Source organism: Delphinapterus leucas, chromosome 2 (assembly GCF_059928025.1).
Source record: "Delphinapterus leucas isolate spDelLeu-1000000601 "Yukka" chromosome 2, BTC_Dleu_Yukka2, whole genome shotgun sequence".
Lineage (NCBI taxonomy): Eukaryota > Metazoa > Chordata > Mammalia > Artiodactyla > Monodontidae > Delphinapterus > Delphinapterus leucas.
The window spans coordinates 33,681,952-33,694,452 of NC_143130.1; the positions used below are offsets into that span (position 1 = coordinate 33,681,952).

The 12,501-nt window shown below is 43.2% G+C and overlaps 1 protein-coding gene across 5 annotated transcripts in view; it reads right to left on the reverse strand.

Annotated features, from left to right (window-relative positions):
* Positions 1–12,501, reverse strand: part of TARS3 (threonyl-tRNA synthetase 3) — a 52,817-nt gene that overhangs the window by 1,487 nt on the left and 38,829 nt on the right. For 4 of the 5 annotated variants that reach the window (XM_089906664.1, XM_089906662.1, XM_089906665.1 and 1 more), the window contains 5 exons: positions 11,588–11,665; positions 11,403–11,503; positions 4,232–4,336; positions 1,940–2,012; positions 1,193–1,307 (listed from right to left, as the gene is read on the reverse strand). In XM_089906664.1, coding sequence (XP_089762790.1) covers positions 1,193–1,307; positions 1,940–2,012; positions 4,232–4,336; positions 11,403–11,503; positions 11,588–11,665 — 472 coding nt within the window. Of the gene's footprint in view, positions 1–1,192; positions 1,308–1,939; positions 2,013–4,231; positions 4,337–5,784; positions 6,000–11,402; positions 11,504–11,587; positions 11,666–12,501 lie in introns of those variants that run through there. The other variant, XR_016391946.1, reaches the window with a different exon arrangement.

Below are 12,501 nucleotides of genomic sequence, written 5' to 3' on the forward strand. Positions count from 1 at the left end.
TGGTCATCCTCTTAAGAGTAAATTTCTTGAGACAAGGAATGACTTCTAATCCCATCTCTCTATTGTCCATTTTCGAGAACACCTGTGGTGGTCGTGGGGTACAGGTGGGAGGAGGGAGCTCCTAAAGACCCCCTGACTCCACCTGGCACACTTGATGAATCAAGAGGCGGGCACCAGACACGTGCCCAACCAGCCAACAGAATTTTCTGGAATATATGTAAAAGGTTTGTTCTTGCTAATGACCCATACTGTGAGATGATGCAGAATTCTGCCGCCATGTTTCTTGCTGTCTGGAAGGAAGATACTGGCCAGCAAATAAGGGGAATAAAGTAGATCAAGAGAAGCATGAAGAAGCAGATCAAAACAGGGAACAGAAATGGGGAGAAATGGTCCTGGTAAGGGTTGAGTTCCCCTTCCAGTTACTTTTCTAATGATTTGGCTACTTAATTCTACCTTCCATGGCACGAGATACTCTAACTCCCTTCCAATACATTCCATTGTGTCTAAGCTAATTTGAAATTTCTGTCACCACAAGAAGGCTGACTGAAGCATCACAGTACCTACTACAAACACTTTTGATGACAAATTGCTCATAGGACAGCCCTGTGCATATTTATTTTGCCTTCTACAGAAACTTTCAACATATAGGACATAACCATATCATGCCTGCAGGCATATAAATAAGTTTCGCTTGATTTTGAATCATTTTTACAGTCAAAATTTTAGATTCTGCATCTAATTACTCATGTTCCTCAAGGACGTTTTATTTTTTCACTTAATTCTTTTCTTTTGATCATCTTAAACTTGGAACATCTCCTAGTCATTAGTTTAATCCTAAAGATTTCTAATAAACCAGAAAAGCAAAGGAGATTATTTCAGGCCTATCACATGACTGAAACATACGGAGTATAATTCTACTGAGAAGATCATTTTCCACTGTCGGTTTGAGTTATTAATTCTTCCTAGTAATACTACACCACAGGAGCCATGTGAAACTTCATAACTCTTCTTTTCTGGCAAATAACAAAAAGTGTCTAGCCAGGAACATCACAGACTCTTCTTTGTGTATAAGTATTCAACAGCTATTTGTCATAAGCAGTTATACCATATTCTTTATTTTGTTTTTGGGGGCTTTTTGGAATTAAGGTGAAAAAACAAGCATTTGGGAAAAATATATACAAATTTAGATTACCCAAAATAAAATTATACTGATCCAGCTGTGCATTTCGTATTTTCTTATTTAGTGTACAACTATGATCTAAGTCAACATCAGCCATGAATCCTTCTTCAAAAAATTCAGTGCATACCTATAAGAGAATGAGACACTTTCATTAATACATTGTGTATGGTAATGCGGTGGCCAGCCTCCAAGATGACCCCCAGGGTCCCACACCCCGGTATTCACACCCTTGTGTGTCCCCTCCACCTTGTACCAGGTTGGTCTCCGTGACCACAGTGGAGGGAGAGTGATGGCACCCCACTTCTGAGATGAGGTTAAATTGCTGAGTCACTCCCCCTGCCTCGACCTCTGAGAAGCCTCACCAGGCACCCGAGCCAGAGTCCCCGGCCAAGTTGTTCCAGATTCTGACTCACAGAAACTGAGATAATAAATGCTTATTGTTCTAAGCTGCCAAGTTTTGGGGTAATTTGTTACACAGCAACAGATAATATAAGTATTCTTCCTAATAGAGCCACGAGGAAAAGAATAACTATGAGATGTTTTAAAACACCAATTTCTCAAAAACATTAAGAAATAAAATAGTTCTGATACAGCTACATAGACACGACTCAGGTGTTACTGAAAACATTTACTGAAAACATGGGGTGGTAAATTAATGTATTAGTTATGCAATATTTTAAGGTGCGAATAACATTCCAAGTCAATGACGTTCACAGACCACATGCCAAGATTATGTACTTTAAATGTCTCTAATTTTACCTGAAGTGCATATTTTTCACAAGTTGGCTCCACAGGGATGACCATTACCTGACGAGGAGACAGCCAGAAAGGCCTGAAAAATATAATATGTATTTTTAAAATGACCATTTATTACAAGATTTAAAAACAACCAAAGACTCTTTTTTCTTTTTAAGTAAGACTTCACAGGAGAGCAGGTTCAGTAGAGGGGTGTGGAAATAAAGCAAACTATATTAAAAGGCAATAGAGGAGACAAAAGGGGAAACTGGGCCTTTTGGTTGGAAAAGGAGGGAAAACAGGTTGGCAGCTAGATGAAAGGGCTAAACATCACTGACCATACAACCCAGCAACCACTCTCCTGGGTATTTATCCCAGAGAAATGGAAACATGTTCACACAAAAACCTGCACACTAACATTTATAGCAGCTTTACGTATAATAGCCCCAAACTGGAAATATCCGAAATGCCCTTCAGCGAGTGAATGCTCAAACTGTGCATCACACTACAGAACACCATCAGTAGTGAAAGGGAGCCAACGACTGGTACCTGAGATGCCTCGGATGCATCTCAAGGCAACTCCATCCAAGGAGTGAAAAAAGTCAGTCTCCAACGGCTGCACGCTGTGATTCCATTTATGTAACATTATGGAAATGACAAAATTATGAAGATGGAGACCAGATGAGTGGCTGCCGGAGGATGGTGACAGGGATGGGGTAGGAGGTGTGTGGCCATAAAATAAACGGCAGCATGAGGGATCCTTATAAGTAATGGAACTGTCCTGTACCTTGACTGGTGGGTACACAAATCTACAACGTGTGCACAAATTCAAGACCTGAATGAGGTTGGTGGATTGTCACTCCCCAGTTATGTTGTATACAGTTCTGCAAGATGTTACCATTGGGGAAAACTGGTAAAAGGTGTGCTGGACCTCTTTGTAAATGATTCTACAGTTATCTCAAAATGAAAATGTTTTAAAAGATGGAAAGGTGGGTATAAGCAATGTTTGATGTGGGAAATGTTTGCCTTTTTCTTCAGCATATTTAGTTTGAAGGTGGAAGGAAATGCACGGGGACTATTACCAGATGGCACTTCGTGCATATATGTTTTTACATACTTATTCTTAAATTACAAAAGCAAAATAATACATGTGACAAATGTAATTATATACATGATGAAATACAGATTATAAAATGAAAAGTAAATTATATTTTTGAGCTCTGTTCTCACCCCTGCTTCAGCCCTACCAACTCAAGAGAGCCACATTTTAAACATTTCTATTTTTATTTCTCAGGGAGATTTCCACCACAACTTGGTAGGTGTCCAAAGGCTTGCTGTGTAAACTGTGGAGGGTGGTACTGTGTCTCCACAGGGAGGTGTGCCCGCACCATCTCCTGATCCCCTAGTTCTACTGCTCTGTTGCAAGACCCACCATCTCTCACTATGTTAACTATTTACAACAGAATCAACTGGAGAGAAATATAAACATGTTAATTCACACACACACATATTCATATCGACAGTTTTGGATTCTCTGTACCTGTAATAGATTGGATATCCCCATGACACCTCAGTATATTTCTCTAGGATTGCAAATAAAATCTAAGGGACAGACACAGACTCGGGCAATACCATCCCCATGGCCCATTCTGAGCGACCATCCACATACCAAATCTACTTGTCATCTGGTTTCCAACCTAAGTATCTCTTAAGTCTCTGACCCTGTGGCCAAAGCAATAACCAGATCCCACGCATCAATGTAACCCACATCTGGCCACTTTTCCCTCCGGGCACAGAGGGTGACCAGACGTACCACTCAAAAGCCTGCACTTAGGGCATTCACCTTCTCCCTCCATCCCTGGAGGGGGATGCCACTGCAGCGGTTCTCTTTGGCTTTGGGGCCATGTGTGAACCAGGCTTACATGTTTCCTCCTAAGTCTGTGGTCACGGGGCTGTGAGGTCAACAGCATAGCCGAAGGAAGGAGGGCAGTACAGCTAGAGATGGTGCCCTGAGAGTGTGGGCCATATATGTTCCAGCGGCTAGATCTTTGAGGGGTTTGTTTGACACAGATGAAAAGGTTACTCTTTAATTTTACTGAGATCCCAAAAAAGGTAAATGATAGTGTTATGCCACACTGCCCTTGTTTTCTTTGTTTTGTTTTCTGGTCTGGCAGATGCCACAAAAATTTTTATTTGCTGTTTGGATACTTGCTAATTATAAGGCAAGAGCCACCAATTTTTTCATATTAATTTCATCTTTTAGACATGATTTTTAAGAACAGTAGACATATAGCTTTTCTTTTCCATATCACTTACCATTTTCCTCCATAGTTTTCTGAGAGAATGGCTATCATTCTTTCCACTGACCCCAAAATGGCTCGATGAATGATCACAGGGTTCTTCTTATCATCCCCATCCTTACTAAAAAAATGAAAATTATACATTTTTCTCTTAAGATTCATAAATAACTTTATCTTCTTACCTTATATTTAAAAGGTATTTTCCCAAACTAGGTAAAACAATAGATTACTCATAACTTATCTTTAAACATAAATGTGCCATTAATTAGAAATAAAGGTTTTTTTTCTTTCAAATTATGGTATCTTTTATTTTTTTAAAGAGATTTTGCATTATGTTTCTTATTTTTTTTAATAGTTTAGTATTTTTTAAATTTATTTATTTTTGGCTGCATTAGGTCTTTGTTGCTGCATGTGGGCTTTCTCTAGTTGCAGCGAGTGGGGGCTACTCTTCGTTGTGGTGCACGGGCTTCTCATTGTGGTGGCTTCTCTTGTTGCGGAGCATGAGCTCTAGGCGCGCAGGCTTCAGTAGTTGTGGCGCACAGGCTTAGTTGCTCCGAGGCATGTGGGATCTTCCCGGACCAGGGCTTGAACCCGTGTCCCCTGCGTTGGGAGGTGGATTCTTAACCACTGCGCCACCAGGGAAGCCCTATGGTATCTTTTATAAACCAAAGGGAAGTAAAATATATCATCTAGGAAAAAGCAACGTGATATTAGATCACTATCTCTATTACAAATCTACTGATTATTCTAAACTACCAGTTTTATTTGAAACCACCAGTTTACTCATATTGAGAGGCAATTTTACAAATCATATTTTTTAAATTAACTTTATTTTGAACTATGGCTTACTTCACCACTAATTTATTGAACAATTATCAAAGACATTGCAAAAATAAAGAAAATGGGTTTCTGCAGTCTGTAATAGAATATGTTGGTATTCTATTAGTTTGGGTTAATGGTATGACCACGGTGGCTAGCAAAAAATTTACCAACCTTAGTTAGTTAGTTAGTTAGTAGTTATTAGAGAATATTGAAAACATATACAAAAGTAGAGAGAATAGTATAATGAACTCCCACATAACCCTTTCTCAGCATCAGCAAATGTCAACTCACAGCCAACCTGGTTTGGTCCAAATGCACCCATTCCTGACACTATCCACTGTAAACACACTGCCATATTGTAAACACTATGCCCCCATACTACTGATATATTTCAAAATGTTCCTGATACTTGTTCCAGAAGTCCACTGGTCAAATTCCGTTTACAGACCTGAAACCTTCATGACATTCTCCTTACATTTGAGAATTCTCTCCTCCCTTTCAGAAAAAGATGTAAAAAGCAAATTACAACTGTTAATTGTAATAAAGTCAGGCACTCCAAGATCTGTGCACACTTTTCCCAGAAAGATAAATTTCACATTACTGCAACAAATGTAATAATATGTGATGCTTACAAAGTTCTTAGGACAAATTTTTATCTAAACGTTGTACCAGCTATTTACTACTAAAACACATATACTCACAGGGCAAACAGACAAATAAAAACAGAGACTCATTCATTAAACTCACTTCAAAAGAGTTTTCATTGGACATCGTCATTGCCAATCATTTCTGCTAAGAGCTACGGCAAACTGACTGCAGGCCAAATCCTCTGTCAGATCCTACAGAAGCTTTGGGGTGGGGCTGGGGGGCCTGAGTCCAGTCCTGCTCAGATATGTGAAGAAATAATTCATTCTACAAACTGGAAACAGCATGGTATATTCCTGAATGTCGCATAATGTTGCCTGTGTAGGGAATGAAAGAGAAGCAGCATGATCCTTTCACAGGCCCCTGGGTACCAGAAATTTCTGTCCCATCATTTATTTTAAAAGAATTAAAATCAGGTCTAGTCTTAAGAAGGGCAAAGAGTGACCTAAACTATGCTTACACACCTATACTTTCAGGTAAACATTAGAATTAATGACAAGTTCCCCCAAACAATCCTCGTGGACTTAGTTGGAATTACATTAGATTTAGAGATACATTTGAAGAGAATTCGTATCTTCACAATATTGATTCTTCCCAGTCCAACAGTGGTGTGAATCTTCATTTAAACAACTGTTTTTTTTTGCCTTTGATAAAGTTTTATGGCATATATTTCAAATAAATATTATATATTTATATTCCTTGTTAAGTTTATTCCTAGATATTTTGCTGCTTTTTTTTTAAATTTATTTTATTTATTTAATTTGGCTGTGTTGGGTCTTCACTGCTGTGCGCGGGCTTTCTCTAGTTGTGGCGAGCAGGGGCTACTCTTCATTGAGGTGCGCAGGCTTCTCACTGTGGTGGCTTCTCTTGTTGCGGAGCACAGGCTCTAGGCACGTGGGCTTCAGTAGTTGTGGCACACAGGATTAGCTGCTTCGCTGCATGTGGGATCTTCCCAGGCCAGGGCTCGAACTGGTGTCCCCTGCATTGGCAGGAGGATTCTTAACCACTGCACCACTGGGGAAGCCCCTCTGCTTGGTTTTTGTTATTGTTGCTGTTACTGTTTCTGAAATTTTTTTTCCATTGCATTTCTTAGCAGGTTGTCACTAATATATATGAAAGCAAATTGATGTTTGCATTTTGACCTTATTGCTAGGTACCTTACTTTATTATCAGTTTTAATTTTTCTCCATCTGATTCTATTGGATTTCTAGACATCTTAGCATCTACGTACAATGAAAATTTGGCTCTTTATTTCAATATGTCTACGTATCCCAGAACAACTGTGATGAGTAAGAGTACAAATAGGCTAGTCACCTTCTTCTCAACTAAGTAGAGATGTTATTGTTGTTTTCTAATAAATACTCCTTACCATTACAGGAAAATTTATTTCTGTTCCTCTCACAGGAATGAATGTTACAGTTTATCCAATGCCTTTCAGCGCTGTTGAAGGTAATGGGTGACAATACACTTCGTAATGTTAAACTACCCCTGCTTTCTTTTTTAATATTTATTTATTTGGCTGCACCTAGGTCTTAGCTGAGGTTGCTGTGTGCGGGATCTTCCTGGCAGCATGTGGAATCTTTAGTTGCAGCATGTGGGATCTAGTTCCCTGACCAGGGATCAAACCCAGGCCCCCTGCATTGGGAGTGTGGAGTCTTAAGCACTGGACCACCAGGGAAGTCCAAAACCACCCCTACTTTCTTGGGTAAAAAACTTCCTTGATCAAGGTGATGAACTCGCTGCTCCTTCCCTCTTCTCCCCTCATATCTAAGCCACAAACAGATCGCATTGGTTCTACCTCCAAAATATACCCCAAATACCTCCATTTTCTCATCTCTATGTATCACTGCCACCACGTTCTGTCATCATCTCTTACCTGGCCTACAGACCACTGCTTCCACTTCTGCTTTCCAGTCCCCACTGTCCACACAACACCTAGGACGATGGATGGATGGATGGATGGATGGGTGGATGGGTGGATGGATGGGTGGGTGGGTGGGTGGATGGATGGGTGGGTGGGTGAATGGGTGGATGGGTGGGTGGATGGATGGATGGATGGCTTGCTGGATAGGTGGATGGATGGATGGATGGATGGGTGGATGGATGGATGGATGGATGGGTGGGTGGATGGGTGGGTGGGTGGGTGGATGGGTGGATGGATGGGTGGATGGGTGGATAGGTGGATGGATGGGTGGATGGGTGGGTGGATGGGTGGATGGATGGAAGGGTGGATGGGTGGATGGATGGAAGGGTGGATGGATGGGTGGAAGGATGGGTGGATGGGTGGGTGGATGGGTGGATGGGTGGGTGGATGGGTGGATGGGTGGGTGGATGGGTGGATGGGTGGGTGGATGGGTGGATGGGTGGGTGGATGGGTGGATGGATGGAAGGGTGGATGGGTGGATGGATGGAAGGGTGGATGGATGGGTGGAAGGATGGGTGGATGGGTGGGTGGATGGGTGGATGGATGGATGGGTGGGTGGATGGGTGGATGGGTGGGTGGATGGGTGGGTGGTGGGTGGATGGGTGGGTAGATGGGTTGCTGGGTAGGTGGATGGATGGATGGATGGATGGGTGGATGGGTGGATGGATGGATGGATGGATGGGTGGATGGGTGGGTGGATGGGTGGATGGGTGGGTGGATGGGCGGGTGGGTGGATGGGTGGATGGGCGGATGGATGGGTGGATGGGTGGAGGGTGGATGGATGGGTGGATGGGTGGATGGGTGGATGGGTGGATGGGTGGATGGATGGGTGGATGGGTGGATGGATGGATGGGTAGATGGGTGGATGGGTGGGTGGTGGGTGGATGGATGGATGGATGGATGGGTGGATGGATGGATGGATGGGTGGATGGATGGATGGATGGATGGATGGGTGGATGGGTGGGTGGATGGGTGGGTGGATGGGTGGGTGGATGGGTAGACGGGTGGGTGGATGGGTGGATGGATGGAAGGATGGATGGGTGGATGGGTGGAAGGATGGATGGGTGGATGGGTGGGTGGATCAGTGGGTGGGTGGGTGGATGGGTGGATGGATGGATGGGTGGATGGGTAGATGGATGGATGGGTGGATGGGTAGATGGATGGATGGGTGGATGGGTAGATGGATGGATGGGTGGATGGCTTGCCTGATCTACTGCTGTTCCACATCCCCCTTGGATGGCTAGTAGTGTTCAAATTTTGTTGCACTAGTTGGGTCATTTTTGCATAAAGTCCCCCTACCCCTAATTCCTTTTGTTCATTTTGGTAGGTTACTAGGGAAAGATGATTTTGCAAATATGAACTTAAGACACCATCTTTTCCAAAAGGCCTGAATTTATTCTTGAAAGTTCTGTGCTTTCCCCTTTAACCTTTGAGAATTTTTATTATTCTCATGTCCTGATGTAACTCCCTGTATGAACACTTCAACTATTCTTCAGCTCTTTACCTTCTCACAGGATGTAACTCTCAGTGTAGCTCTATAACCATTAATCAAAACACAAGTTGGAGAATCCGAAATAAAATTTTTGTTGGTTGAACATAAATTGAGATCACTGCATAAAATCCTACACTCTGGGAAATCGGTGGTTGTTCATTTATTATAAAAATCTTATTAGGAAAATATTCTATTAAAAATTATTAGACTTAAAATATGCCAATAATTTTTCCTTTTTAAATTAATTTTTTAAATTAAAAATCTTGAGTGAAAGAGATCTCAACACATTATCTAATCAATACCACATCTCTAAAACAGGACATGGTGAGAAGGGGAGAGTTTAAAGAAATGATGTTGTGATTTTTGTCTAATTCAAGTCAGTGGAAGGGTCTTTAAAAAGAAGCTGCTTCCAGGCAGAATGAAGTAAGCATGCCACATCTGACTCTCTCTCTGAACGCAGACGTGGGCCCTGGAGAGAACATGAAGAACAGCCACCCGAGGGCTGGGAGGAGTGACTGGTGCTGGGGGATTGCTGAAGAAGACCAGAATCTGAAGTGCCACCAAACTGCACTTAGTTTTTTGTAATTTTGTCTTCCAGTTTGTGTGGCCTGGACTCAGAGACAGCCCACAAGCAAGAATACATACCAGGTACAGACAGGAAAAGCTTCAAGAGAAATCCTCACTTTCTGGCCAAGAGCCAGAAAATAACTGCTAAGTTTCAGAAAAAGTGGGGGTGGGGGACGTCCTGGAGTTTTCTTCTGTTTCTTTTTTCTCCTCTCTTCCTCCAGCCCCCAGCATTCCCACAGTGGCACAGAGACTAAACAGGCACCTAAAACTCCAAGGAAGGGGATCCTTCTCTCCGACCCGAACAGCTGTGATCCCAAGCGTACGTGAATCCCTGTGCTCTCTCTCTCTCTGGCTGGCCTCCTGATGCCTGGTCTCTGACACAGATAGCCCTGGAAACAGCATGCGGAGCAGGGAAGCTAAAGCCCAGCCTTCTGGCCACAGGACTACAGAAAGGGACTTCAGGGAACCAAAAAGTGTCAGGGAAATACAGAGAGCAGGGAGTGCAGAAGAGCTGCCCCATAAAGGGGTGTATGAGCTCGCTGGCCTCACCTCTCATCGCACATGCTTGGATCCGACCCTAACAGCACATAAAAGGCTTGAGAATTGGACTGTGGGACTTCACCCCTGGGTGGTGCACACAGGACAGAAGGCCTCGCTGAGGCCAAGATCCACAGACACTCATATCCCTTATATACAATGGCTGGTACAGTGAGCCCAGTCGGCCTTCCATATCCATGGGCTTCACAGATACGGATACAGATATGGATACAGAGGGCCGACTATATATAGGCTCAGAAAACTGAGCTGACGCTGGAACCACAGAAGGCGGGTTAGAAGTTACAGCCTGAACCTGCACAGGCAGAATGACTGCTAAAAAGTCAACAATCCCCTTAGGATTTAAACAAGACCCAGCATCTCACAATATAATATTAACAATGTCTCAGATGCAATTCAAACCTACTCAGCATATTCATCACCAGGAAAATCTCAATTCCAAAAAACAGGTTATGGAAAGGGAATAACAGTAACTGCAGTGGGGAAATCTGGCAAACTTTATTTTAACCAAGTGATGGAGGTTACCTCACTGCTGACAAGTCACATTGATGCCATGCACACCCTTGACAGGAAGAGCCACCCTCAAAAGGTGACATACAGTATGATCCCACTTGTGTGGAATTCTGGGAAAGTGATGGAGAGGAGGTCAGTGGCTGCCCAGGGCTGGCGTGGGAGGAGAGTGTGACTGTAAAGGAACAGCACAGGAATTTGCTTGCCTGATGGAATCACAATCGTGGTGGTGGGCACACCACTCTATACGATGTTTAAAACTTACAGAACTGCACACACACATATACACACAAAGTCAACTTTACTGTGAGTTAAGAAAAAAATTTTTAAAGGAGTTGTTGGTTTGCAGTGATGAAACTGCCTTTTTTCCTCTGCTTTCCCTGGTAAATACCATTCTTAAGACACAGACCCAGGGTCAGCCCTTTATGAAGTCTTCCCCTCTGCCTCAGGGAGATTTCTCTGTTTGGGTCATGTTTCCACGTCCTTTGTTCATAGCTCTAACCAGAAAACTAAAGCTGACCTCCAACTAGATTACAAGAAGGTAAACAAATACATACTGAGTATCTTGCACACAGACAGACATTCACTGACACTTGTTTCTGTACTGCTAATGCTCAAATGACAATAATTAAGATATGAGTCCTACATTATTTATCACATTCAGTCACTCACCTAACATATGTAAGATTAAATCTTACAGGCAGTTGGAAGTCCAGCTGAATTGTAGCACACTGATGGTATCTGCCAATAGCATCCTTGATTTTTATATCAATCTGTAAATTAAATGATGTTTGCTTAGAGACAGGTTTTATTTTTCTGTTAAATTTTACTTTTTTTGAAGCATATGGCCTACTTACTTTAGGACCATAAAATGCTCCATCTCCCGGGTTCATCTTCCATGGTTTCCCAAATTCCATCAAGCTATTCTGTAGTTGCTATTTTTTTAATAAGAAGAGAACATTACTTACACTTAATCACCATATACTTATTGAACCTCTTTTACATTCAATAAACTACTGAGCAACGACTACGTAAAGAAAATTAAGATGGTACTTACTCTCAAGAAACATACACATTTTAATTGGGGGAGAAAAAAGATAACTTACTAAACTGTTCCACTGAATTCCAGGTAAGTGATAGAGGGGTACTTTGGGCACTTCCGCCGTGCAGGCTCCCTCTGCCCTACTCTCTCTAGCTCCTTTCAGGAGGCGCCTCCACACCATAAAAGGCAAGAAAGCTGGGGCCTTGTTCCTCGTGCACTCTGTGTTCAGAAGAACGGGGGACAGGCCTTGCACTTGCTCTTGCTTCTCCCCCACCTCTGTGCCTGCAGCTGGTGGGCAGGGCCCCTTGGGACACAGAGGCTGTGGAAGCGTGAGGCCCACTCTGGTCTCCAGACTAAGCCACGTAAAGTCACCCAAGTTAGCTCACAGTGAGGCCGCTCCACACTGACGGTGATGGGGCATGCACATGAGTATTAGTGATAGGGCTCTTTGAGTCTTCTGGCCACTCCCTGTGAAAATGGCTTCTCTGGGAAGCACCCAGGCATCCCTAAGGCCCTGGCCAGAAGAATGTCAGAACAGCAGCCAGACTCCTGTCATCACCCCAGCGCACTGGAGCCGTGAGGGGGGTGACATTTGGGAGTGAAGCACCCGACAGGGAAGGAAAGCAGTGGTGGTGTCCTGGGCCAGGCCAGCATCACCCAGAAAGCCTCCTCCAGGGCCTCAGTCAGAGCAGGTCAGGAGTTGCTCCTGGCCAGACCCCAGGGGGTCCC